A 25,441-nucleotide genomic window follows, 5' to 3' on the forward strand; every position below is an offset into this window, starting at 1 on the left:
AAGCAGGGCTGGCATGGACGGGGCTGTCCCACCGTTTATTGGCCACGGGGATGGCGAAGGCACCGGGCACGGGGGCCAGCACCAGTGGGGTTCCCTGAGTGACCCCGAGTCCTGTCGGTGACCCCGAGTCCCGTCAATGACACGAGATGTGCTTGGTGACACCGGGTCCAGCCAGTGACGCAAGATTTGGTTGGGGTGACGCCGAGTCCCGTTGGTGCCAGGAGGTCCCATCGGTGACACCGGCTCCTGTCAGTGACACTGGGTCCCTTCTGGGGACACTGGGTCCAGTCAGCACCGCCATCACCTCTTCACGAGGAGCAGACCCAGTCCCCACCAGTGCCACCACGCTGCTGTGTCCCCACTACGTCCCCTTTGGCGGGGCAAAGGCCTGGATGCCGGTGATGGCGCGGCCCAGGATCAGCGCGTGGATGTCGTGGGTGCCTGCAGGATCACCACACACACACACAGACCCCTCAGTGTGAACCCCAAAAACCCCCCGGGGAACGCCCCCGCCCCCCTCCCCACCTTACCCTCGTAGGTGTTGACGGCCTCGAGGTTCATGAGGTGCCGGATGACGTGGAACTCGTCGCAGATGCCGTTGCCCCCCAGCATGTCCCGCGCGTCCCTCGCGATGGCCAGCGCCTTCCCGCACGAGTTCCGCTTCAGCATCGACACCATCTCGGGGGCGGCCCTGCGGGGGGACACGGACAGGGACGCACTGACCCCCTCCGGGACCACCCCCCGGCCACCCCTGGGGACAGTGCCACCCACTTTCCCTCGTCCTTGAGGCGGCCGAGGCGCAGGCAGGCGTGCAGCCCCAGCGTGATCTCCGTCATCATGTCCGCCAGCTTCTTCTGCACCAGCTGGTTCCGGGCCAGCGGGCCCCCGAACTGCTTCCTGCGGGCCGGAGGAGGGGGGCAGTGAGGTTTGGGGGAGCTGAGGAGTGCTGAGACCCACCCCCCCCACCACCCCCAAAGCGCCCCCAGACCCCATTACCTGTCGAGCACGTATTGCCTCGCAGTCTCCAGACAGGCCTCGGCAGCGCCCAGCGCGCCCCAGGCGATGCCGTAACGCGCCTGGGTCAGGCACCCAAAGGGGCCCTGGGGGACAGGGGGGTGTCATTGGGACACCCCCAATCCCACCAGGACCCTCCCCAGGACCCCCTGGCTCGCCCCCTTACCGACAGCCCCTCGGCTTTAGGCAGCACGTTCTCCTCAGGCACCTCCACGTCGTCCAGGACGATCATCCCGGTGGTGGAGGCACGCAGGGAGAACTTGCCCTCGATTTTGGGGGTGCTGAGCCCGGGGGTCCCACGCTCCACCAGGAACCCCCGGACCCGCCCGTCCTCCTCACACCTGGCCCACACCACGCACAGGTCGGCTATGGGTGAATTGGTGATCCTGGGGAGTTTGGAGTGGGGTCAAGGAGGAGCTCTGGGGTTCCCCCGTGTCCCCCTCACCCCAATTTCGAGGCTCACCAGGTCTTGGACCCGCGCAGGGTGTAGGTCTTGGCGCTGGGGTTGTGCCGTGCCCGCGTCTCCATCCGCCCCGGGTCGCTCCCGTGGTTGGGCTCCGTCAGCCCAAAGCACCCCACAATCTCCCCTCGAGCTGGGGAGGGGGTGTCAGGGCCACGCCGAGCTGCCCCCCTGACCCCCAACCACCCCATCACTCCCCTCTCCTCCCCACAGACCCCCCCCCAAACCCGCGCCATTCCCCGTGCCGGGGGTCTCACCCAGGCGGGGCAGGTACCGCTCTCGCTGGGCGGGGGTCCCGTAGGCCCACAGGGGGTACATGACGAGGGAGGACTGCACGCTGAGCACGGAGCGGTAGCTGCTGTCCACCCTCTCCAGCTCGCGGGTCACCAGCCCGTAGCCCACCGACGTGGTGCCCGCACAGCCGTACCCTGCGGTGACCACCCCACCCCGGCGTCAGCCATGGTCACTTTGGGACCCCCCCGGGGTGTCCTCAAAATCCCGGTGTCACGTAGGAACCCCCCCCCCAGACACACAACCCCACCCTGGTGAGTGTGATCCCTCAAAACCCCCAGACACGGCCCCCAGGAGCCCCCCAGGGTTACCCCAAAACTGTCCCCAGGAGCCCCCCAGTGTGACCCCACTGTGCCCCCAAACCCCATCCCTGAGCCCCCCAATGCCCCCCCGGATTCATCCCCCACCTCAGCCCCCCAATAATCCCCTCAGGAGCCCCAGGGGGAGGCCCTCACCACCCCCACCCCCTCTTTGTGTCCTCAAATCGCCCCCCCCGGGGGTCCTGATGGCCCCTCCTCACCTTGAAGGGTGGGGCCCAGCAGCCCCAGTTCTCCCAGTTCAGTCACGATCTCCCGGTCAAAGACTGGAGGGGGGGGCAAGGTGCAGGTGAGGAGGGGTCGAGCTGAGGAGGGGGGGACCCCTGAGGGGGAATTTGGGGGTCCCCCACACCCCCGCCCACACCTTGGGACTGCGGGAGGGAAAGTGGAGACAGAATTTGGGGGGTGTTGGAGGAATTTTGGGGAAGACCGGGAGGGGTCAGGCTGTACCGGGGAGGGTCAGGGGGTACCGGGGAGGGGTCAGGGGGTACCGGGGAGGGGTCGGGGTGTACCGAGGAGGGTCAGGGGGTACCGGGAGGGGTCGGGGTGTATCGGGGTGTGCCGGGGGGCTGTTTTTGGGGTACCCTCGTGGCGGTTGGCCTGCAGCACGCGGGGCAGGAGCCTTTCCTGGCAGTATTTGCGCGTCGTGTCCCGCAGCAGCCGCTCCTCGGAGCTCAGCAGCCCCTCCAGCCCCAGCGGGTCCTGCCAGTCGAAGGTGGGGGCAACTGGGGAGGGCAAGGGGGCAACCCCGGGGGGGGGTCAGCAGCGGGGTCCCGCCACGTCGCGGGATTTGTGGGGCCCCGTCTCCCCCCTGTCCACTCACCCTGTGCGGTGCCTCGCCACCGGACACCGCTCCGAGCCAGGCGCAACAGGGGGGGGGCCAAACGCAGCGCCATGAGGGGGCTGGGGGGGGGACACAGGAAAATCAGGGACCCCCCGGTTCTCACCCAGGGATCCTCAATTCCCGCCGGACACCCCCCCCTTTAAACCCCCAATTCAAACCACAGACCTCCCTTGCGCCCCCAAGGCCTCCCAAAGACCCCTCGAGTGATCCCCAACACCCCAAAACCCCCCAGACGCGTCCCAAGCCCCCCCCCACAGCCGGTCCCGACCCTCCCCGGTGCCCCCCCGGTGCCCCCCGCTGCCCCCGGACCGTTCGGGCACAGCGGCAGCGAACGGACCCGGTGGAGCCGTGACGTCACGGGGGGTGGGGGGGGCGTGCCGGGGGCGTGCCGGGGAAACACCGGAATTAACCCGCGAGTGTCCGGGCTGGGGGGCGGTGACACCCCCCCCCAAATAACCCCGGGCTGCTCCTCGGGGATTGTGCGACCACCAAATCATCAGCGGGAGGGTCCGAAGGGCTGCGGGACCCCCAAATCTCCACCCCCCCACCCCTCTCCCGGTGTCCCCACCGAACGAGAGCCGGGGGTCGGTGCTGTACAGCCTTTATTGGTCCCCGGGACCCCCCCGGCCCCCCCTGTCCCGGGGGGGGGCGTTTGCATAGCGAGAACGGGGGGGGGGGGGGGGGGAATGGGGGGGGGGAAGGGGAGCGTGATGATGTCACGGAGGGGGTGGTGATGTCACCTGCTTGGTGTGACGTCAGCACCGGGTTGAAACCGGGCGTAGCCGCTCTCTATCCCCTCCGGTTGTCACTGCAGCTGTGACATCACGGCCCCTCACACCTCCCGTGACGTCACAGCTGTGACGTCACCGCTCGAATGCCACCGGTGATGCCACAGCCGTGACATCACGCTCCGTCCCCTTCCCCGAGTGACATCAGAGCAGCGCCCGTGCCCCTCCGGTGACATCGGTGCCGTGACGTCATCACCGCTTTGACGTCATCACCGGGAGCCAGAACCGGGGGCAAACGGGAGACCGGGGGGGGGGGGGGGGGGGAGAGGGGCATCACCCTGGGGAGGGGGGGGGCTTGTCCGGGTCGATGACATCACACCGGGGGGGGTGCCGGGTCGGTGACGTCACACGGGAGAGTGTGTCACAGTATTAACCCTTCGCGTACGCGGGGAGGGGCCGGGGGGGGGCTGCGACCCCCGCATGCCTGGGGGTCCCGGGGTTCCCCCCTATTTACAGCCGGGGGTTGGGGGGGTTTGGGTGAAGCTCAGCGCCCGGGGGGTCCCGCAGCGCTCCGGGGGTCCCCGGGGGTCGCACCGGGCCCCACCACCACAATGGGCACCGGGGGCCCCCCCGGCGCCGCCCCCGCTCCGCGCTCGTGCTCCTGCACCGGGCTGAGCGCTTTGGGGGGACCCCGCGCCCCCCGCTCCGCTTCCTCCGGTCCCGGGGGGGGCGGCTCGGCCCCGGGGGGGCCCCCCAGCAGCAGCGGCAGCTCCTGCCGGCCCAGGCGGCGGGCGGGGGGCGCGGGAGGCGGCGGCTCGGCCGGGCCCTCCCCGTCCCACTCGGCCAAACTCTGCAGCGGCGGCTCGGCCGGGAAGTCCTTTCGGGGGGGCTCCAGGCCCAGCTTGCGGGGGGGCCCCGGCGCCGCCTTCTCGGGGAGCCCGCGGCGGGCGAGGCGCGGCGATTCGGCGGCCTTGGGGTGCAGCTTGGCGGGGAAGGCGGGCGGGGAGGCGGCGGGCGGCGACGGAGTGTGGGCGAGCGGCGACAGCGGGATGCTGCCGGCGGAGCGGCACCGAGCCGCCCGGTACTGCCGCTGCAGCTTCGGCGACAGCCCCTGCAGCGAGCTCGGCCGCAGGTGCGGCCCCGCCGGCGACGGCGGAGCGCTGGAACCGGGCGAGCTGCTGGGCGGGGAGGCCCCTGCGCGGAACCGGGGTCAGCAGCGCTGGGGGCACCGGGAGCGCCAGAGCCCAGCCCGGTGCCCAAACCCCCTCCCCTTCTCCCGGTACCGTCCCCCACCTCCCCCGTGGCCCCGCCCCCTCCTCCCGTGGCCCCGCCCCCTCCCCCCGTGGCCCCGCCCCCGTACCGGGGTCGCGCGCCCGCGCGTGCGTGGGGGAGGCGGGCAGCGAGTCGGAGGAGGAGAGCGAGCGGCTCAGTGACGTCAGCGAGCGGCTCGTGTGCAGCAGCGAGGCCTGGCGGGCGAGGTGCCGGAACAGCGCGCTGCGCCGCCTAGCGGGCGGGAGGACCGTCACACCCCGCCGCCGCTCCCTCCCTCCCTCCCTGTCCCCAAAACAGCGCCCCCGGTGTCGCCGCTGTCGCCGTGCCCACCTCTCGTGGCCGCTCCCGGTGCCCCCCCGGCGGTTCCTCCGGGCCATCTTGGCGCGGGCGCTGCGGCGCCGCGCGGGGCCCAGGCGGATCGAGGTGTTCTCCAGCGGTGTCGTTGTCACCAGCACCTTCGTCCCGCTCTGGGTGACAGCGGGTCACGGGCACGGCCAACCCCCCCGGTGCCCACCCCCTCACCAGGATTCATGGCTGACCTGCCATGACCCCCCCCCCCCAACCTTTACGACCCCCCGACCACCACCACGACCCCCGCAAAACCCCCGGTGCCCCCCACCTTGAGGATGAGCTCCACGACCTCGGTGTGCACCAGCCCGTGCACCGGCTCCCCGTTCACGTGCGTGATGAGATCCCCGGCGCACAGCCCGGCCTCCTGCGCGGGGCCCCCCTCCTCCACGTGCTGCCCCCCAAAAACGGCGTCACCCACGGTGCACTGCCCACGTGACACCCCGGACCCCCCCCCGTACTCCCCAAAACAGAGTTACCCAAAATTGCCACACCCCAGGTCCCCCAAACGTCCACCCGTGTCCCCCCACCCAAATGACGTGACAAGCGCTGCCACCCCCAATAAAAACCCTGTCCCCAATGTCCCCAAGCCCCGCTTTGTCCCCGTGTCACCCCCATGTCCCCAAGCCCCCTCCAATCCCCCCTTATCCCTGTCCCTGACGAGCCCCGGGCGTGGCGACCCTTCCCAAAACTCCTCTGCCCCCCCCCTTGTCCCCGCCACGTGTCCCCAGGTGTCCCTGACCCAGACGACGTGGTGCACGCTGTACACGTCGCTGTCGCCCAGGTAGACGCGGATGGCCCGGAGGGTGAAGCCGAATTTCTTGCCGGGCCGGGGGATGGCGATGGGCGAGCGGGGCGGGGCGGCCACGGCCGGGGCCAGCTCCCGGCCCGGCGACGAGTCCCGAGACGAGGGGTCCGACGACAGCGACCGCGGGGACATTGGGCTGCCCAGGGGGGACGAGCCGGGCGCCTCCCCTGCGCCCCCAGACCCCGCTGACCGCCACCCAAAAATCCTCCCGGGACAACCCCGGACCCTCCCCAGGAACCAGGGACACCCCACCCGTGGGACTGAGGGTCCCACCACCCACGAAAACCCCACGGGAGACCCCCCAAAACTTCCCACGGGAAGTTCTCTCACCCTGCCGGGGAGCAGGGACACCCCACCCGTGGGACTGGGGGTCCCACCACGCACGCAGACCCCCCCCATGAGAGACCCCAAACCCACGGGATCGGGGATCCCAACACCCACAGAAACCCCCGAGACCCCCCCCCCCCAACCTCCCCCTCCCGTGGGGGACCCAGAGGGTGAAGGGGCGCCTGAGTGCTTTGGGTGCTTTGGGGAGGGTCCTTTAGGGGGGTCTTGGGAGGATTTGGGGTCCCTCGGAGGAGGAGATCCCTGGGAATGGGGGCGGAGGGTGCCCGGAGGATTTGGGGTCCCTGGGGAGGGTCCCGGGGGTGTCACCCACCGCTGGGGATGATGACGGACAGCGCGGTGGCCGACGCCGACTTGGTGACCTTGCCGGGGGCTCGGGGGCTGCGCTTGTCGCCCCCTCCCTCGGCCGGGGCCACCCCCGGGTGCCGCGGTCGCCGCAGCCCCAGCTCGGTGCGGGGCGGGGGCAGCTCCCCGGCCCGGGGCGCTCGCTCCGCTGCGGAGGAAATGAGGTGAGGGTGGGTGGGGCACACCTGGGAGACCCCTCCCCACCTTCCCAGGACGCACCTGGCTCCTCGCTGGCTCCATCCGGGGGTCCCTCGCGCCCCCCGTTGCGGGGGCACGGCCGCTCCTCGGGCGGGGTGGGACCGGGGCGCGCCGGTTCCAGCAGAGCCGAGAAGCGGCGGCGGGCGCCCGGGGGGGGGCTGCCCTCACCCTCGGCGGGGGCCCCCTCACCTGCCGAGCGGTGCTTCCTGCGGGGACACGGGTGGTGGGGATGGGGGTGACCCCTGCGCCGCCCAGGACCCCGCCCAGGACCCCGCCCAGGTGCGTACAGCTCAGGTGATCCCGTTCTCCAGCCGCGCTCGCGGGTGAAGCCGTCGCGTCTCCCCTCGTCCCGCGGGCGCCCTTTGGGCTTCGGCTCCTGCGAGAGCTGCTCCAGGCTGCTGTACACCTGTGGGAGCGCACCTGCTCACACCTGCTCACACCTGGGCACACCCACCATCAGAGCACACTCCCACGAGACCATCCCAGGCTTCCAGATCCCCAAATTCCCATCACCTGCGTCCCCCCCGCTCATCCGTCCCACACCTGTGCCCCATCCCAACCCCACCTTGCTGAAGCGAGGAGAGCAGGACGAGAACTGCCGGATCTCCACGGGCTCGTCCTCCGTCGTGTCCTCGTCCTCGTACGACGTCACGTGGGGGTACCTGTCCGACCGTGCTGGGGGGCGAGGGGACAGGTGTGTGTCCCTCAGGGGAGGGGAGGGGGAAAGGAACCCCCAAGAAAGCCCTGGGGGGGTCCTGAGGGGGGCCCAGGGCGGTGCCGGGGTGGGTTTTGGGGGGGGGTCCCGGGGGTCTCTCACTGTCGAAGTAGCTCGTGTCCTCCTCGGACTCCAGGTGTGGCACGAACTCGGCTTTTTGCCGCAGCAGCCCCGTCCAGTCGAGCGTGGCGAAGAAGCCGTGAGCCTTCACCTCCTGAGCCCCCCCTGCGCACCAGCACCGGCTCAGGGGGGTCCTGGGGGTGTCTGGGGGGTCCCAGGGGGTCCTGGGGGTGTCTGGGGGGTCTCACCTGCCCCGAGGCGCCGCAGAGGGTCGGGCTGCAGCAGGCAGGAGATGAGGTGCTGAGCGTCCGGGGGCAGCGCCTCGTCCCCCTCCGGCCACAGGATCTCGTCTGGCACGGGGTGGGGGGACAGGTGAGGAGAGACCCCCGCACCTGGGATCACCTGTGCTGTCCCCGTGTCCCCACACTGACCTGCTCTGTGTGTCCCCGTGTCCCCCACGTCCCCGTCCTGCCACACCCGTGTGTCCCCCCCCCCCATCGTGTCCCCACGGGCCGTACCTGAGATCACCTGCCCGAAGAGCTCCTCGGGGGTGTCCCCGAAGAAGGGGACGCAGCCCACCAGGAACTCGTAGAGGACGATGCCCATGGCCCACCAGTCCACGGGCTTCCCGTAGCCCTGGCGCAGGATCACCTCGGGCGCGATGTACTCGGGGGTGCCGCACACCTGGGGACAGGTGAGCTCAGCACGGAACCGCTGGGGACACACCCCGCTCCCCTGGCCCTGCTCCACCTCACACCCGGGCACACCTGGGCACACCTGGGCACACCCACCTGCTTGTCGCGGAACTCCCGCGCGTCCTTCTCCATGTGCCCCTCGTACAGGTTGGTCGTGAGGCTCATCAGCCCCATCTTGGAGAGCCCGAAATCCGTCAGCTTCACGTGGCCCAGCGAGGTGATGAGGAGGCTGCGAGGGGACAGCGCAGGTGAGCGGGGCTGGGCCCAGGTGAGCGGGGCGGGGCCCAGGTGCGTTCCCCCCGTGGCCCCGGGCGCACTTGTCGGGTTTGAGGTCGCGGTGCACGATGCCGTAGGTGTGCAGGTACTCCAGCGCCAGCACCGTCTCGGCGAAGTAGAGCCGGGCCAGCTCCAGGGGCAACGCCCCGATGTGCTTGAGCAGGGTGGCGCAGTCCCCACCTGGGGACAGGTACGGGGGGGACAGAGGGGATGGGGCATGGGGGGAGACATGAGCACAGGGAGGGGGGCGTGGGGACAGCCGTTATCACAGTACTCAGCCCCCATATCGCGACATCCCCCCCCCATATCGCGACCCCCTGCCCACCTTCCACGTACTCCATGACCATGCAGAGGTGCCGGCGGGTCTGGAAGGAGCAGAACATGCTGACCACGAAGGGGTTCTCGGCGAAGGTGAGGATGTCGCGCTCCACGAAGGCCTGGTGCACCTGGTTCCGCAGCAGCAGGTTCTGCTTGTTGATTTTCTTCATGGCGAAGCGCTGCCGCGTGGCCGTGTGCCGCACCAGGTACACCGCGCTGCGGGGGGCACGGCGTCACCCGGGAGCCCCAAAAAACAGGGACACCCCAAAAACAGGGACACCCCAAAAACAGGGAATCCTCAAAAACAGGGACACCCAAAAACAGGAACACCCCAAAGCCAGGGAATCCTCAAAACCAAGGAACCCACAGAACAGCGACCCCAAAAACCCAAGGACACCCAAAACCCAGGGAACCCCAAAGCCAGGGAATCCACAGAACAGGGATCCCAAAACCCAGGGAACCCCCAAAAACCAGGGAACCCCCTAGACAGGGACACCCCAGACCCCCAAATCATGAACCCCAAAACCCAGGGAACCCCCAAATCATGGACCCCCAAACCCGGAGCCCCCTCACCCGTAGGCGCCGTTGCTGATGAGTTTGATGGTCTCGAAGTCGCTCTCACCTGGCTGCTCTTTGGGTCTGGGGGCGGCGGCGGCGCGGCCCTGGGGGGTGGGGGGGGGGGACAGGTGACACGGAGGGGACAGGAGGGGACACGGGGATGGCACGGGGGGGACACGGGGGGGCTCGGTGCCCACCTCAGCCCCGTCCTCGGGGTCCGGAGTGTTGGTGCCGCTGCTGTCGGGGTCCTCCAGGTGTAGCATGTCTGGGGGGACACGGGGGGGTCACAGGTGTGTGTGTGGGGGGGGTCACAGGTGTGTGTGTGGGGACACGGGGGGGATCACAGGTGTGTCCCCTCCATACCTGCCTGTGTGTCCCCACCATGTCCCAAACTCTCCACTCCACCCCTGTCCCCTCACCTGTCCCCCCGTACCTGTGCGTCCCCCCCGGGCCCGGCCCAGCTGTCTCAGCAGGTACCGGGGGGTGTCGGCCCTCAGTGGCCCCTCGGCCCGGCCCGTGGTGGCCGCCAGCAGCTGGGACAGCCCGGCAGGGTCAAACTCCTGTGGGGAGGGGACACAGGGGAGTGAGGGGGGGACACAGGTGAGGTGACACAGGTGAGTGGGGGGGGACAGGTGCGGGCACTCACCAGGCACTCGAGCAGCCGCGCCGGGCGGGAGATGATGATGAGGAGCCTCTTGACCAGCTGGGTGATGAAGGCCACCTCCTCTGACTCGGAGCGCTCGTAGGCCTGGGGGGACACGGGGGGGGACACGGGGGGGGGGGGGTCAGGGGGCGTTTGGGGGGTGTCGAGCCCCCCTCAGACCCCGTCAGTCCCGGCTGAGTCCTTGGCTCCCACTGGGTCCTGTTGGGTCCCATTGGGTCCTATTGGGTCCCTTTGGATCCCACTGAGTTCTGTTGGGTCCCGTTGATCCCATTGGTCCCTGTTGGCCCCCATTGGCCCCGCTGTGTCCTGCTGGCCCCCCCCATGCCCCCGTGGCCGGTGGTGGCCCCCCCATGCCCCCGTGGCCCCCGCTGGCCCCCCCATGCCCCCGTGGCCCCCACTGGCCCCCCCATCCCCCAGTGGCCCGTGGTGGCCCCCCCATGCCCCCGTGGCCCGTGGTGGCCCCCCCATGCCCCCGTGGCCCCCGGTGGCCCCCCCATGCCCCCGTGGTGGCCCCCGGGCTCGCTCACGTCCTGCAGCAGCCTCTCCATGTTCTCCTGCAGCTCACAGAAGTAGCCGGCCGTGATGAGGCCGTGCCGGGCCTTGGCCAGGCAGTCCCGGGCCAGCTCCACCAGCTGGTGCTGGATGAAGCTCAGGGCCCCGTCGGCCAGAGGGGTCCCCCCGGGGCCACAGCCCCGCACAAACTCCTCCAGGCGCTCCTGCATCTGCGCCGTGGCCTGCGGGACCCAGGGACCCCATAACTCACCCCATGGACCCCATCACTGACCCCATCACTGACCCCATGGACCCCATCACTGACCCCATCACTGACCCCATCACTGACCCCGTCACTGACCCCGTCACTGACCCCGTCACTGACCCCATCACTGACCCCATCACTGACCCCATGGACCCCGTCACTGACCCCATCACTGACCCCATCACTGACCCCATCACTGACCCCATGGACCCCATAACTGACCCCATGGACCCCGTCACTGACCCCATCACTGACCCCATCACTGACCCCATCACTGACCCCATCACTGACCCCATGGACCCCTTAACTGACCCCTTAACTGACCCCATGGACCCCATCACTGACCCCATCACTGACCCCATCACTGACCCCAGGGACCCTGCCACTGACCCCATACCCCATCACTGACCCCATGGACCCCTTAACTGACCCCATGGACCCTTAACTGACCCCATAACTCACCCCATGGACCCCATAACTCACCCCATGGACCCCATCACTGACCCCATCACTGACCCCGTCACTGACCCCGTCACTGACCCCGTCACTGACCCCATCACTGACCCCATGGACCCCATCACTGACCCCGTCACTGACCCCGTCACTGACCCCATCACTGACCCCAGGGGACCCCGTCACTGCCCCCATCACTGCCCCCATCACTGCCCCCATCACTGACCCCAGGGACCCCCGTCACTGACCCCATGGCCACCCCATGGCCACACGGACCCCATAACCAACCTCGTGGCCACCCACACAGCCCCCCCATAGCCGCCCCCAGCCCCACCTTGGGGAACCTCTCCTTGTACACGTGGTTCATCATCACGATCTCGTTGTCGTGGGACGAGGGCGAGCGCCCAGGGCTGGGGACAGGGGGGGCACAGCTGGCAACCCCAGAGACCCCACCCCCCCAAAACCCCCTCCTCTGGCACCCCCAGATATCCCACCCCCCCCCAAACCCCCTCCTCTGGCACCCCCAGATATCCCACCCCCCCCAAAACCCCCTCCTCTGGCACCCCAGATATCCCACCCCCCCCAAAACCCCCTCCTCTGGCACCCCCAGGACCCCCCCCCCCATGGCCACGGTGTCACCCCATTGTCCCCTCGAGTCGCTCTGGGTGACCCCCAAATCCCGGCCCCTCCCTAAACCCAGAGTGTCCCCCAGCCCCGCAGTGACTCCCCAAATCCCACCCAAATCATCCCCAAATTTCCCCCAAATCCCACCCAAATCATCCCCAAATTTCTCCCCAAATCCCACCCAAATTTCCCACCCAAATTCCCCCCCAGATCCCCGCGTCCCCCTCATCTCCCGGGGGTCTCGGGGCCCACCTGAGGCTGCGGGAGCGGGTCGGGGGGCGGGTCCCCCCCGGGCCCCCCCATCCTCCTCGGCCAAGCTTTCGGAGCTGCCGAAATGTCGCGACAGGAACCGCAGCTCCTCGGCCGTGGGCTGCGCCGGCAGCTGGTGCAGCCGCTCCTGCGACGAGCACGAGGACTGCGCGCCCGCGTCACCCCCGGGACCCCCGAAACCACCCCCAAAATCAACCCCGGGACCCCCAAAACCACCCCGGGACCCCCGAAACCACCCCCAAAATCAACCCCGGGACCCCCAAAAACACCCCGGGACCCCCAAAACCACCCCCAAAATTAACCCCGGGACCCCAAAACCACCTCGGGGACCCCCAAAACCACCCCCGGGACCCCCAAAACCACCCCCAAAATCAACCCCGGGACCCCCAAAACCACCCCAGGACCCCAAACCACCCCAAAATCAACCCCGGGACCCCCCAAAATCACCCCAAAATCACCCCCGGGACCCCCAAAACCACCCCAAAATCACCCCCAAACCCCCCCCGTGCCACCCCAGGTACCCCCCCGGGTCACCCCAAACCCCCCCCCCCCAAACCCGGGGGGATCCCCGCGCCCCCCGACTCACCGAGACGGTGGAGCTGGGGGTGTTGGTGCCATAGCCCGAGGATGGCAGCGAGGCCAGCGACCAGCGGCGCCCGTCAGCCCTGGGGGGGCACCGGGGGGGGCTCAGGGGACCCCCGAGCCCCGGACACCCCCCCACCCCCCCCACCCCCCGAACCCCGAAATTCCCGTCCCCCCCCTGCGGACATTGGGGACCCTCCAGGGACATTTGGGACATCTCTGGTATTGGGGACCCCCCCTGGACATTGGGGACCCCCCCCCTTGACCCCAGTGACCCCCTCCGGACCCCAAACCCCCCCCACCCCGGACACTGAAGTTGACCCAGAGACCCCCACTCACCCCCCCCCCCACCTGTCACAGGTGTCCCCAACCTGTGCCCCCCCCCCCGCCGAGACCCCAGGGACCCCCCCCAGATCCCGGGGACCCCCCCGACCCCCCCGACCCCCCCTCACCGGCGGGAGAGGCGAAGGAGAAGTGGGCGGGGGCGCTGGGTGAGAAATTCCGGGGGCTGTCCTGGGGGCTGTTACCTGGGCGGGGTCGCACACAGGTGAGGGTGACGTCACCCCCCACGCCCTGCTAGGCCACGCCCCCATCTCGGGGGGGGTGGGCGTGGCCAAGCGCTTGGACCCACCCCAGGATAAAACCGGGGGGGGGGGGAGGGGGAGAGGGTCCCTACAGGTACCCCCGATTTTGGGGGGGGTGGTCTTGGGGTCCAGAAATTTGGGAAATTTGTTTTTAAGAGTCCCTTTGGGGGGGTTCCTGGGGGGATTTTTGGGGGTACAGGGCCTCGGGGACAATTTGGGACATCAAGGGGGTCGAGGGACATCGCGGGAGGGGGGGTTGGGGACATCGGGGGGGGTTGGGGGGATTTGAGGACACGGGGGAGGGGAGGCGGCATCGGGGGGACTCCGGTGGGGGTGGGGACACCTGTGGGGGTTTGGGGGGTCCCGGGGGTTCCCGGGGGCTCCGGGGTGGGGAGGGGTCTCACCGATGTGTCCGGGCAGCGGCGAGTGGGGCCGCGGGAGGGTGGGGGAGGTGCTGGTCAGGATCAGGCTCTTCCGGTTGCTCGTGCGGCAGCTGGGGGGGGGGGGGGGGTCGGGGGTGGGTGGGGGTCGGGACCCCCCCCCCCCCCCCTCCCCGGAGACCCCTCCTCAAACACCCCCTCCCCCCCCTCCATCCTCATGCTGGGGGAGGGGGGGCACAAACAGCCCCCATCCCCCCCCCCCACCCCAAAATATCGAGGGGCAAGAATTGGGGAGGGGGGGGGGGAGAAACCGGGGGGGGTCGGGGGGGGTGGGTGAGGATGAGGATGGAGGGGGGATGAGGATGAGGATGAGGACGAAGAAGGAAGAGAATGAGGATGGATGCGGGATGAGGATGAGGATGAAGGAGGAAGACGATGAGGATGAGGATGCAGAAGGATGAGGATGAGGATGAGGATGGACACGGAGGATGAGGATGAAGGCTGGGGATGGAGGATGAGGATGAGGATGAAGGCTGGGGATGGAGGGATGGAGGATGAGGATGAGGATGGAGAATGAGGATGAAGGCTGGGGATGGACACGGAGGATGAGGATGAGGATGACGCCCGTGCGGGATGAAGGCCGAAGCCCCCCGGTACCTCTTGGTGCGGCGGAACATTCTGCTGCCCACCGCGATCGGCACCGGGGGGGGTCCGGGGGGGGTTCCGGGGGGTCCGGGGCGGCGGCGGGGCGGGGGGGGGGGGCGGGGGGGGCCGCGGTGGGCTGCAGTGGGCGGGGCCTGGGCGGGGCCTGGGCGGGGTTTGGGGGGGGCGCAGTTTGGGGGTCCGGGGTTTTTTTTTGGGGGGGGGGGTCTCACCTGCTGCTCTTCCGTGGCAGCGGCAAATCCTTCTGGAACAGCGGCACCGGGTGGGGGGGCGGCCCGGAGCCCCCCCGTGACACCGGAGAGACCCCCACCCTCCCCCTCCCCCCCCCCAGCCCGCAGCACCGAGGCCTCCATCCCCCCCTCCCCCCCCCCCCCCCTCCTCCCCCCTCCCCGGTGTCCGAACCCCCCCGGTACCGCAATGCCCCCGGTACCGACCGCGCCCGGAGCGACCTTCCCGGTACCGGGGCTGTGCTGCCCCCCCCCTGCCCGGTACCGCCCTGCGGAACGGCCCGGAGCCCCCGGTACCGATCCAACCCCTCCGGTACCGATCCCGCAGCCCCCGGTACCGATTCCTCCATTTCCCCCCCCCCGGTACCGATCCCGCATCCTCCGGTACCGATTCCCCTCCCGGTACGGACACCTCACTGCCGAACCCCCGGTACCGATTCCCTTGTCCCTCCATGCATTGATCCCCTCCCGGTACCGATCCCCCCCCGGTTCCGATCTCCCCCGGTACCGATTCCCCCATTCCCCATCCCCCGGTACCGATCCCCCCCCCCCCGGTTCCGATCCCCCCCATCCCCTCAATAACAACCCCCCCCCCCACTCTCCGGTACCTGCAGCCGCCGCCGGCGGATCACTCCCGAATCCTCCATGGCTCCGGTCCCGGTTCCGGTCCCGGGGGGGGGGGTCCCGGCTCGTTTCCCCCCCGGTACCCGCAGCCCCCCCCTCCCCCCTCTCAGCCGCCCTCCGCCATCGCCCGGGACCCCCGGGAGGCCCCGCCCAGGCCACGCCCCCCGGCCACGCCCCGGCCACGCCCACCCCCCCGTGGGGTGAAGGGCGCCCCCCAGCGGCGGGGCGGCTCTGCCCGGTACCGGAGCCCCCCCCCCCAAATTCCCCGCTGTCCGCGGTGCTGAACGGCGAGGGGGGAGGGGTCTGCACCCCGCCCCCACCCCCCCCCTTTGTCCTTCAGGGCCCCCAGGACCCCCCCCCCCAGATTCCCCCAAACCCCCCGGAAATGGGGAGAGCGCGGGGGGGGGGGAAATTGGGGTGCTCGGGGACCCCTCCCCACATTAAACCCCCCCCGAATCCCCCCGGGATCGAGGCCACGGCGCTTTCCAGAGCTCAATAACGGGGGGGGGGGGGATTTTGGGGAGGGGGTCCCTTCCCCCTCTCCCCAAAAAAAAAATATTCCAGCCGAGGGGATCCATTTTGGGCCGGCCAAAAAAAACGACAGAGCTCCGTCGGTAGGTAAAAAAAAAAAAAAAAAAAAAAAATTGTGTTTTTTTAAAATTCTTATTATAAAACGAACATCTGGGTTTTGGGGGTGTCCCCGGATTTTGGGGGGGGGGTCACAGCTCGGCCAGGGGTCTCAGGCTGCGCTCCTGGAAGAAGCGGTGGGGGAGGGGCCGGGGGGGCTCCGCGAGAAGAAGGAAAGAACCGAGGGGGGGGGCGCTGGGGTCGTCCGGGGGGTCCTCGTCAGCCCTGGGGGGGGGGGGGGGGGGGGTACAGGAATTTAGGGGGGGGGGTGGGGGACAGAAACATTCCCCCCCCCCCCCCCCATTGCACTGACAGGACCCCCCCCAGTTCCACAGGGACCACCCCGCCTTTGACCCCAGGACCCCCCCAGGACCCCTTTGTGGCCCCCCCACCATTGCACGGGGACCCCCAGGACCCCTCTAGGACCCCCCAGGACCCTCCCAGGCACGGGGACCCCCCTGTGCCCCCCCAGGACCCCCCCCCCACCATTGCACGGGGACCCCCAGGACCCTCCTGTGCCCCCCAGGACCCCCCTGTGCCAGCCCAGGACCCCCCTAGGACCCCCCCCACCATTGCACGGGGACCCCCAGGACCCCCCAGGACCCTCCTGTGCCCCCCAGGACCCCCCTGTGCCAGCCCAGGGACCCCCCTAGGACCCCCCCCACCATTGCACGGGGACCCCCAGGACCCCCCAGGACCCTCCTGTGCCCCCCAGGACCCCCTGTGCCAGCCCAGGACCCCCCCTAGGACCCCCCCCACCATTGCACGGGGACCCCCAGGACCCCCAGGACCCTCCTGTGCCCCCCAGGACCCCCTGTGCCAGCCCAGGACCCCCCTAGGACCCCCCCCACCATTGCACGGGGACCCCCAGGACCCCTCTAGGACCCCCCAGGACCCTCCCAGGCACGGGGACCCCCCTTGTGCCCCCCCAGGGTCCCCCCACCATTGCACAGGGACCCCTCCAGGACCCCCCGTGCCCCCCAGGACCCACCCCACCATTGCACGGAGACCCCCAGGACCCCTCTAGGACCCCCCAGGACCCCCCTGTGCCCTCCAGGACCCCCCAGGACCCCCCCCCCACCATTGCACGGGACCCCCTGTGCCCCCCAGGACACTCTCAGGACCCCCTAGGACCCCCCAGGACCCCCCTGTGCCCCCCAGGACCCCCCCCCACCATTGCACGGGGACCCCCTCTCTCTGCAGCAGCGCCTGGGCCGTGCCCCAGCTGAACCTCACGAGTTGGGGGAACCCAAAAACGGGGTCCAGGTTCCTCCTCAGCCACTCCTTGGTCTTGGGGTCTGCAGGAGGAGGGGATTCAGATTTCGGGACACCCAAAAACTGGGAGCCCCTCCTCAAAATCCTCCCCTCTCCCTCCCCCCCCAGCTCCTACCATTGGGGTACCCGGAGCCGTAATCGCGGTCGGGGTCCCCCAAATCCTCCACGAAATTCCAGTGGAGCACGGCCGGTCCCGGGCGACCTGGGTGGGGAGAAGGGGGTCCGGGGGGGCTCGCAGGGGTTTTGGGGGGGCTCTGAGGGGCTTTGGGGGTTTTGGGGGGGCTCTGAGGGTTTGGGGGAGTTTTAGGGGGTTCAGAGGGGGCTCTGAGGGGTTTTGGGGAGGCTCTAAGGGGGCTCTGAGAGGTTTTGGGGGGGCTCTGAGAGGTTTTGGGGGGCTCTGAGGGGCTTTGGGGGGGCTCTAAGAGGTTTTGGGGGGGCTCTGAGGGGCTTTGGGGGGGATTTGAGGGGCTCTGAGGGGTTTGGAAGAGTTTTAGGGGGTTCAGAGGGGTTTTGGGGGGCTCTGGGGAGGGGGATCAGTCTGGGGGGTGTCGGCGCTCAGAGGGGTCAGTTTTGGGGGTCGCGGGGGGGTCAGTTTGGGGGTCCCGGGGTCAGTTTTTGGGGGTCCGGGGTCAGTTTTTGGGGGGTCAGTGCCCACCTTTGGCACAGATGCTGGCCGCGCTCACCACGGGGTACAGGGCGTCGGCTTTGGGGCGCACGGTGACCCCCAAACCCGGGAACCGCCCCTGCAGCTTGGCTGGTACTTCTCTGCTGGCCCCACCGTGTCCACAAACACCTGGGGGACCCCAAAAAACAGCCCGGGACCCCCAAAATCACCCTGGGACCACCATGGGGTCCCTCAAAATCACCCTGGACCCCCAAAATCACCCTGGGATCCCCCAAACCCACCTGGATTCCCCCCCCAGCACCACCCACGTCACCCAATTTCCCCCAAAACCACCCCAAATTCATCCAAAAAAAAAAAAAAAAAAACCCTGCATCCTCCCCAAAGCCCAGCGAGGGAAACTGAGGCACAGAGGGGAAGAACAAAGCGGGGGCCCCCCCTCCCCACACCTGGGTGGGGCCCCCCAAAAACCCACCTGGGTCACCTGCACGCCCGAATCGAGGGCGAACTGGATGAGCTCCACGGCCGTGTCGTGTGACAGCTGGTTCAGGTTGTACTTGGCCCTGGGGGGAGGCCAGGGGGGCAAATTGGGGACCCCCCCGCCCCTCCCAGCACCCAAAATTTGCCCTGGAGCCCCCGCTAAGCGCCCCAAAAATCTGGGGGGTGGGAGACGGAAAGAGCAGGAGCCAGGATGGGAGGGCCGGGGGTTTGGGGGGGATCCTGGAGGAATTTGGGATTTTTGGAGGGGTTTGGGGGGGTCCCGGGGGGGTCTCACCGCTGCTGCATGCAGGCAGAGATGTGGTCGGGGGGCAGCACCTGCAGCCCCCACCCCACCAAGTCCCCGCAGCCTCCAGGAGCTCAAAGCGCCGCTCCCGCTCGGCCTCCGACAGCGTCTTCGAGTCTGGGGGGACAAAAAGGGTCAGGGACCCCCCCCCGGGACCCCCAAACCAACCCTGGGACCCCCAAATCTCCCCCAAGATTCCTGTGACAACCCCGGACTTCCTTCACCCAACCCAGGACCCCTCCGGAGCCCCCTGACCCCGGACCCTCCGGGGGGGTCTGTGCCCCTTGTTCGGGACCCCCGGGACCCTCCCGGGACCCCCCACCTGCCACTCCCAGCGCCGCCAGTTCCTCCAGTTTCTCCACGGGCAGTAACAGATCGCGTAAACCATCGGTCCTGGGGGGGGCACCGGGGGGTGAGACAGGAGCCCCGGTGCACCGGGACCACCCCCCCATTCAATCCCCGGTGCACCGGGACCCCTCCCACTCAAACCCCAGACCCCCAAACTCAACCTCGGTTCCCCACACCACCTCCCGCCGTCCCCCGTGCCCGTTACCCACGGATTCCCCGTCCCGGGCTCACCGAGCACCGGCCCCCGGCCCGCTCGTCCACGCCGAGCGCGCAGGGCCGGCCTGCGGCACAGGGGGGGCACGGCGGACGAGAAGCGACCCCCGCCCGCCGGGTCCCGCTGCAGCGCGGACAGCGCCATGGCCGGGGGGGCGGAACTTCCGGGCCTGCACTTCCGGGGCGGGTCCTACAGAACAGCCAATCAGCGTGCGAGAGCGGTTTGGGGGCGTGGTTTGGGGACGGGTTAGAGAGTCTGTTTGCTGATATAATGACGTCATCGCGCTCGGGGCGCGGTCTAGAAGACGGGCGGGGCTAAACGGAAAAGGAGGCGGGGCTTAACGGAAAGGAGGCGGGGCTTAACGGCCATGGATCCCCCTCCGGGAGGGGCCCAAGGGGGGTCCCGGGGGTCTGTGGCAGCACCGGGAAGGTTTGAGGGAGGGTCCCGGATCTGTGGAGCACCGGGAAGGTTTGAGGGGGGGGGTCCCGGATCTGTGGAGCACCGGGAAGGTTTTGAGGGGGGTCCCGGATCTGTGGAGCACCGGGAAGGTTTGAGGGGGGGGGAGGTCCCGGATCTGTGGAGCACCGGGAAGGTTTTGGGAAGGATCCCGGGGTCTGTGGGGTGGAGAGGCCGGGAATGGGGGTGGGACACCCCGAATATGGCGGGGTGATCCCCGGGGTGGTGGGGGCGGACAGGGGGGTCCCGGGAAGGGTGGGTTGGTGGGGGAAGGGGAGTCCCGGAAACCACGTGTCCCTCCCCGGTCCGGGAAACGCGGGAGGGGGGGGGGTTCCCGGAACAGCCCCTCCCCTCTCCCGCCTGCCCATATATGGGCATGATTGCGTCATCGGGGAAAGCCCCCGGCCCCGCCCACTTCCGTTGACGCCGGTGCACGCGGGGGGCTTCCCACGGGAGGGGGAGGGGGGAGACACGCACGGACCCCTCCCCCCCCCCCCCCCCGCCCAACCGCCCCGGTTCAGCACGACCAGACCCGTTACCACAATTAATATCATTATTATTATTATTATCAATTAATACGAATGTACAAAAAACAAACCAAAAAAAAAAGCAGCGACAACAAATCGCCCCCCTCGCCCCGGGATTTTGGGGGGGGGTCCCCGGGGGCTGCTCCCCACGGGGGAGGGTCTTGTAAACGTCACGAGAGGGAAAAGCCCCCCTCCCCAAACACCCCCTTTTTGGGGTGCGCATCTCGCCCCTCCCGGAGGGATCTCGGATCCTCTAAGAACCAGGGGGGGGTCCCCAGGCCCAGCTGGGGGGGCTCCAGGCCCTGTTTGGGGGTCCCCATCCATCCCACAGGCCCGTTCCCGCAGGTCCTGAGGGTCTTTGACCGGGCTTGGGGGAGGTTCTGGTCCTGCCGGTCTTTTTTGGGGTGGCCCAGTCCAGGGGTCCCCTCCATCCTCGTGGGTCCTTTCCGGGGTCCCCAACTCCTCCAGATCCACGTTGTGGGGGGGGGTCTTTCGTGCGGTCCCCCCCCTCGCTGAGCCGACGGATGTTCGCGTCCATGGGGGTCCCCCCCGAAACCGCGGTCCACGGAGCATCCCGGTACCGCTCGTGTCCGTGACCGGGGGGGTCCCCGCCCCTCCGCGTCCAGCCAGGTACGGGGGATCCCCCCCAGGTGTGTCCATGGGGGTCCGCGCAAGGATCCCCCTCTCTCCCCGCGCGTTTCTAGAAGCCGAGCGCGGCACCGGGGGCAGCGGGCAGCCCGAACCCGCGTGGTCCCGCACGGACCCGCGGAGCCTCCGCACTTGGGCTCGCAGCCCCGCGGCCGTGGCCGCCAGCGCCGCGTTCTGAGCGCGGAGCCCCCGGACGCGCTGCTCCAGGCGGGCGATCCGCTCCAGCTTCCTCCGCCGGCACCGGCTCGCCGCCAGCCGGTTCCGCAGCCTCCGCCGCTCCGCCTGCAGCCGCTCCGGGGAATCCGGGCCGGGCTCCGCCGCCTCCGCCTCCGCTCCGGGAACCCCCGGGAAGGGTCCCCCCATCCCCGCCGCCGTCGTTGTCAGCGCCGGCGGCTCCGGGAGCGCCACGTTGGGCGGCCCCGGTTGGTGCAGCTCGTCCAGCGCTTGGGCGAAGCTGCGGTGAAGCCGTCGCGTTCGCCGGGACCGGGGTAGAAGAAGCTGCCGGTACCGGCGCCGCTCCCGAAGAAGGTGCCGTCGGGGCAGGGCGCCGGTTTGAGCCCGCGGAAGGGTTCCTGGGGGGGTCCCTGTTGTAGCGGCCCCCGGTAAGCTGCCGTAGTCGGGCTCGGGGCGGCAGAAGCCGCCCGGGAAGGGCGCGGGGCGGTAAAACGGAGGCTCCATCCGCGCGGCCGCACCGGAGCGCGGGACTCGAACCCGCGGCCCCGCTCTGCCCGCCCCCGCTTTATAGCCGAGAGCGGCGGAAACGCGACGCCATTGGCTGAGAGGAGACCTGGCCACGCCCCTTGCCCGTGGACACGCCCCCTCCTGCATAGACACGCCCCCCAAGGGAAAGGGGCGGGGCTTCTGGAGCATTTGGGGGGCACAGGTGGGAAAAGGGGGGGGGGGACAGGTGAGCAGAGGGGGCCGGGTGGGTGCAAGGGGGGCAGGTGTGTGCGAGGAGAGGTCACGTGAGGTCAAAGGAAGGGGGCAGGTGACCAAGATGGGGGGGTCAGGTGGGAAAAGGGGGAAAGGTGAGAGTGCAAAGGGGGACACGAGCACGGGGGGGGGGGGGACAGGTGAGTGCCAGGGGGGGGACAGGTGAGTGCCAGGCCGCGCACACTCGTGTCACCTCCTGAGCTCACGCCGGTGTCCTCGCGTCCCATCCGTGTCCCCGCGTGGGGTCACACGAGGCGCCCCAGGACCCTCCAAAAGAACGCCCCCGAAATCCCCTGGCACCTCCAGCTGCCCCAGCCGGGGCTAATTTTGGGGGGCCGTGCTCGGGCGTGTCCCCGGCGTGTCCCCGGCGTGTCCCCGGCGTGTCCCGGCCCGTCAGGGCGCGGCTGGCCGCACACGCGTGTGCACATGTGGGGATGTGTGTGCAGGGGGGAGGAACAGAGGGGTCCCCGGGACTTCCCGAGGGGGCACGGGCCCCTCCTCCCCTTCCCCGATTTTAGGGGATTTTAGGGGATTTTGGGGCTGGATTTTCCCTCCCGACTTCTCCTTCCTTGTGACTCAAGGCCTGCCAATCCTCCCTGTCCCCGATGTGACCCCCCCCCCCCCCACCCTCGATGTCACAGCCCCTGAAGTGACCTCCCCCTCCCCCACTCCGGGGGACCCTCAGGTGCCCGGCGATCCCCCTGAGGAGGGGCCACAGGTGGGGTCACACCTGCTCCCCCCCAGCTGTAGGAGCAGAAAGGGGGGAGGTGAAATGAATGAAAAATGAGAGGGGAAACCCCAACACTGGCGTGCCCAGTCACAGAGGGGTAGAGGGGGATTTGGGGGCACAATGGGGAGGGGTCCTGATCCTGGGGAGACCTCGGGCGTCTTTTCCCCCACCCAAAGCGACTTTCGGGGGCCCCAACGGCCACAACCGTCACCGGGGTTTCGGGCTGGGGGGCCCCGGATGTCCGGGGGAGGACACGGCACATGCTGGGGAGGGCCCAGGGTGTTCTAGGGCCAAACTGGGAGCACTGGGAGGGTGTTGGGGTCACACTGGGGTGGGGGTCTTGGCCCTATACTGGGAGCAAAGGAGGGATTCCAGATACAACTGGGAGAATGGGATGCCCCCAGGGCCATGCTGGGAGCACTGGGGGATTCCAGATAGAACTGGGCACACTGGGATGCCCCCCAGAACCATACTGGGAGCACTGGTGACAGTTCCAGGACCATACTGAGAACACTGCGGGGGGGGGGGAGTTGTGTTCCGGCCTCAGCGAGGCCGTCGGGTTCAGCGCTGACGCAGCTCGGGCGTCGCCGCCTCCCTGCGGCGAGAACGGCCCGGCTTGACCCTCCCCGACCCGGCGGGGCCCGACGGGCGCGGCCGCGGGGGCGGCGGGACGCGGCCATGAGTCACCGGCGGGGCCGCGCCGGGCGCCATGACGGAGCGGAGGCGCCGCTCTGGCTGCAGCTCTATGACCTTGGAGGACTCGGCTTCTATTCCAACCGGGGCGTGTCCGCCAGGGGGCGTGACGAGCAGGCGTGGCCGCTCTATTCTCATCTCTATGGCCCTGGCGGCTGGCCGGAAGTGGGCGCGGCCGGAAGTGGGCGTATCCCGCAGGTGCGGCCGCTCTAGGTGCGACTCGGTGGCCCGGAGGCCGCCGGTGCGGCGGGGCGGGGCGTGGCGGGCGGGGGTGCGGCGGGGCGCAGGTGCGGCCGCTCTGGGCGAGGCTCGGTGCCCCTGGAGGACCGGCCGGACATGGCGGCGGGGCGGGACGGCTGCGGGGCGCTGCTCACCTGGGTAAGGGGGGCCGGGACCCCCCCACCCTTCCCTCCACCCTCCGGGACCCCCAGGTTCAATCGGGACCACCCCCCCACACCGTGCTCGGGGGTCCACACGGGGTTGGACCGGGACCCCCCCTCCGGGACGTTCCCACTGCGGTTTTGGAACTTTGGTCGCCCCTGGGCACCTGTGACCCCCCTAAGGACCCTCGGACTCCCCCCGGGACCTTTGTCCCCTCCTCATCCCTGTGACTCCCCCCGGGACCTGTTGAGTCCTTGTGACCCCCCCGAGACCCCCTGACGCCCCCATACCCCCTGGGAACCCCCCCAGGTCCTCGTGTCCCCCCCTCGGGGACCTTTGACCCCCCCCCAGAGACGTGTCCGAGCCCTTGTGACCCCCCTGCCCTTTGTCCCTGTCCCAGCGCCCTTTGCCCCCCACAATTCCGGGGGGGTTTTAAGGCGGGGGCGATCCTGCCCCGCCTCTCTACCCCCCCACCGTGGGTCTGGGGGGGCTTTTTTGGGGTGCTCTGACCCCCCATTCCCCCCCTCCACCGTGGGGCTGTTCAGGGTTTTTGGGGTGCCCTGACCCCCCCATTCCCCCCCACCGTGGGGCTGTTCAGGGTTTTTGGGGTTGTTTGGTGATTTTGGGGTTTTCCTGACGCCCCCTTTTTGCCCCCCCCCCCAGCTGCAAACCTTTGACCCCCCCTCACCGTGCGCGGCCCCCCCAGACCTGGCCAGTGGCGTGACCCTCGCCCACGTCCTGCACAAAATGTGAGTGATTTATTTGGGGTGGGGGCGCGTCCCCCCAGACCTCGGGGACCCCCTAAGAGGCCAAAGCTGATTTCGGGGACCCCCCCCCCTCCCCAGCGATTCCTCGTGGTTCGATGAGACCTGGCTGGGCCAGATCCGGGATGACACCGAGGGCAACGCTCGGATCAAGGTTGGGGGGGGACGACGACTCGATTTTTGGGGAATAATTTTTTGGGATGGGGTTTTGGGTGGGGGTTCAGAATGGGGAAGGGGGTCTGATTTGGGGGGGGGTGGGGGGCAGGATTTAGGGTCTGTTTAAGGAGGGCTCGTTTCTGTGGGGCTGTTTCCAGGGAGGGAATTCGGGGTCCTGGTTTTGGGGGGGGCTTTTTGGGGAGGCAGTTTGGGGAGGGAATTTGGGAGGGAATTTGGGGAGAACTGATTTGGGGGTGGGAATTTGAGAGGACTGATTTGGGGGCAGTTTTTGGGGAAGGAATTTGGGGGGTCTTTTGGGGAGGACTGATTTGGGGGGGTCTTTTGGGGAGGACTGATCTGGCAAAGCCACTTGAGCTTTGCGGTGACAAATTTGGGGAGGGGGGGGGGGCTGCTTGGGCGGCCAATTTTGGGGGGTTCTTTGGGAGAAGCCATTCTGGGGTACCTGAGGAGTGGAATTTGGGGTTCTGAGGGGCGGGGGTGGGGGTCCCACCTTGTTGCCCCCCTCCCTCCCCAGGTGAACAACCTGCGCAAGGTGCTGCAGAGCGTGCTGGAATATTGGCAGGATGTGAGTGACGTGGTGGGGGGGGGGTCCCATCTTTTGGGGACCCCCTCGTTTGGGGTCGGGGGGGCTTCCCTGGGGTTCGGGGGTGTCCCTAAGGGTTGGGGGGGGTTCTGACCCTCTCCCCTCGCAGGTGCTGGGCCAGGCCGTGGCAGAGCAGCACGTGCCGGACGTGGCTCCGGCCGCCCAGCACGGCGACCCCGAGCAACTGGGCAAACTGGTCAAACTGGTGCTGGGCTGTGCCGTGAGCTGTGAGCGGAGGGAAGGTGGGTACGGGGCCGGG

General features: G+C 69.2%; 5 protein-coding genes across 6 annotated transcripts in view; 1 reads left to right on the plus strand and 4 right to left on the minus strand.

Moving 5' to 3' along the window:
* Positions 1–9: 9 nt before the first annotated feature.
* GCDH (glutaryl-CoA dehydrogenase) lies at positions 10–3,295 on the minus strand. Of its 2 annotated transcripts, none has more exons than XM_014892301.2 (11): positions 3,236–3,295; positions 2,906–2,985; positions 2,667–2,807; positions 2,286–2,348; positions 1,732–1,902; positions 1,478–1,607; positions 1,181–1,400; positions 997–1,100; positions 772–897; positions 531–691; positions 10–441 (listed from the first exon to the last, which is right to left on the minus strand). In XM_014892301.2, exons 2-11 carry the CDS (start codon positions 2,976–2,978, stop codon positions 362–364), a joined length of 1,269 nt encoding a protein of 422 aa, XP_014747787.1. In that variant the 5' UTR covers positions 2,979–2,985; positions 3,236–3,295; the 3' UTR covers positions 10–361. The 2 variants fall into 2 exon arrangements, with proteins under 2 accessions (XP_014747787.1, XP_088011105.1); XM_088154979.1 differs by having other exon boundaries at positions 3,264–3,287.
* A 218-nt stretch (positions 3,296–3,513) lies between these two features.
* Positions 3,514–15,510, minus strand: MAST1 (microtubule associated serine/threonine kinase 1). Its single transcript, XM_088154990.1, is given in 28 exon segments — positions 3,514–4,848; positions 5,015–5,157; positions 5,257–5,393; positions 5,546–5,668; positions 6,017–6,249; positions 6,741–6,920; positions 6,992–7,176; positions 7,258–7,376; positions 7,536–7,645; positions 7,788–7,910; positions 7,994–8,095; positions 8,264–8,429; positions 8,537–8,669; positions 8,758–8,896; positions 9,042–9,250; positions 9,608–9,696; positions 9,790–9,857; positions 10,026–10,152; positions 10,239–10,340; positions 10,784–10,990; positions 11,801–11,876; positions 12,343–12,358; positions 12,361–12,505; positions 12,947–13,025; positions 13,376–13,469; positions 13,931–14,019; positions 14,782–14,813; positions 15,405–15,510. Coding segments are annotated over 28 exon segments (3,915 nt in total). The 5' UTR covers positions 15,444–15,510; the 3' UTR covers positions 3,514–4,198.
* A 557-nt stretch (positions 15,511–16,067) lies between these two features.
* Positions 16,068–19,741, minus strand: RNASEH2A (ribonuclease H2 subunit A). Its single transcript, XM_088154993.1, is given in 11 exon segments — positions 16,068–16,272; positions 17,222–17,345; positions 17,438–17,524; positions 17,978–18,076; positions 18,079–18,115; positions 18,420–18,507; positions 18,720–18,789; positions 18,792–18,845; positions 19,051–19,089; positions 19,092–19,121; positions 19,308–19,741. Coding segments are annotated over 11 exon segments (888 nt in total). The 5' UTR covers positions 19,435–19,741; the 3' UTR covers positions 16,068–16,139.
* A 540-nt stretch (positions 19,742–20,281) lies between these two features.
* JUNB (JunB proto-oncogene, AP-1 transcription factor subunit) lies at positions 20,282–21,610 on the minus strand. Its single transcript, XM_088154981.1, has one exon. It carries the CDS (start codon positions 21,597–21,599, stop codon positions 20,319–20,321), a length of 1,281 nt encoding a protein of 426 aa, XP_088011107.1. The 5' UTR covers positions 21,600–21,610; the 3' UTR covers positions 20,282–20,318.
* A 1,502-nt stretch (positions 21,611–23,112) lies between these two features.
* Positions 23,113–25,441, plus strand: part of LOC106862987 (hook microtubule tethering protein 2) — a 28,831-nt gene continuing 26,502 nt past the window's right edge. Inside the window, 5 exon segments of the mRNA XM_088154973.1 lie at positions 23,113–23,475; positions 24,322–24,407; positions 24,504–24,576; positions 25,114–25,164; positions 25,292–25,424. Of these exon segments, the coding sequence (XP_088011099.1) occupies positions 23,263–23,475; positions 24,322–24,407; positions 24,504–24,576; positions 25,114–25,164; positions 25,292–25,424 (556 nt within the window). The 5' untranslated portion in view covers positions 23,113–23,262.

This window comes from Sturnus vulgaris, chromosome 33, assembly GCF_052056855.1.
Source record: "Sturnus vulgaris isolate bStuVul1 chromosome 33, bStuVul1.hap1, whole genome shotgun sequence".
Classification (NCBI taxonomy): Eukaryota; Metazoa; Chordata; class Aves; order Passeriformes; family Sturnidae; genus Sturnus; species Sturnus vulgaris.

What these genes read in the sequence shown, in the direction of transcription:
- JUNB (XM_088154981.1), bottom strand. Translation starts at nt 21,599, where the DNA reads ATGGAGCCTCCGTTTTACCGCCCCGCGCCCTTCCCGGGCGGCTTCTGC.
- GCDH (XM_014892301.2), bottom strand. Translation starts at nt 2,978, where the DNA reads ATGGCGCTGCGTTTGGCCCCCCCCCTGTTGCGCCTGGCTCGGAGCGGT. An exon ending in GCAGGCCAACCGCCACGAGG is followed by an intron (nt 2,349 to 2,666) that starts GTACCCCAAAAA and finishes CCCCCCCTCCAG; the next exon opens with TCTTTGACCGGGAGATCGTG. An exon ending in CGCCTCAAGGACGAGGGAAA is followed by an intron (nt 692 to 771) that starts GTGGGTGGCACT and finishes GTCCCCCCGCAG; the next exon opens with GGCCGCCCCCGAGATGGTGT.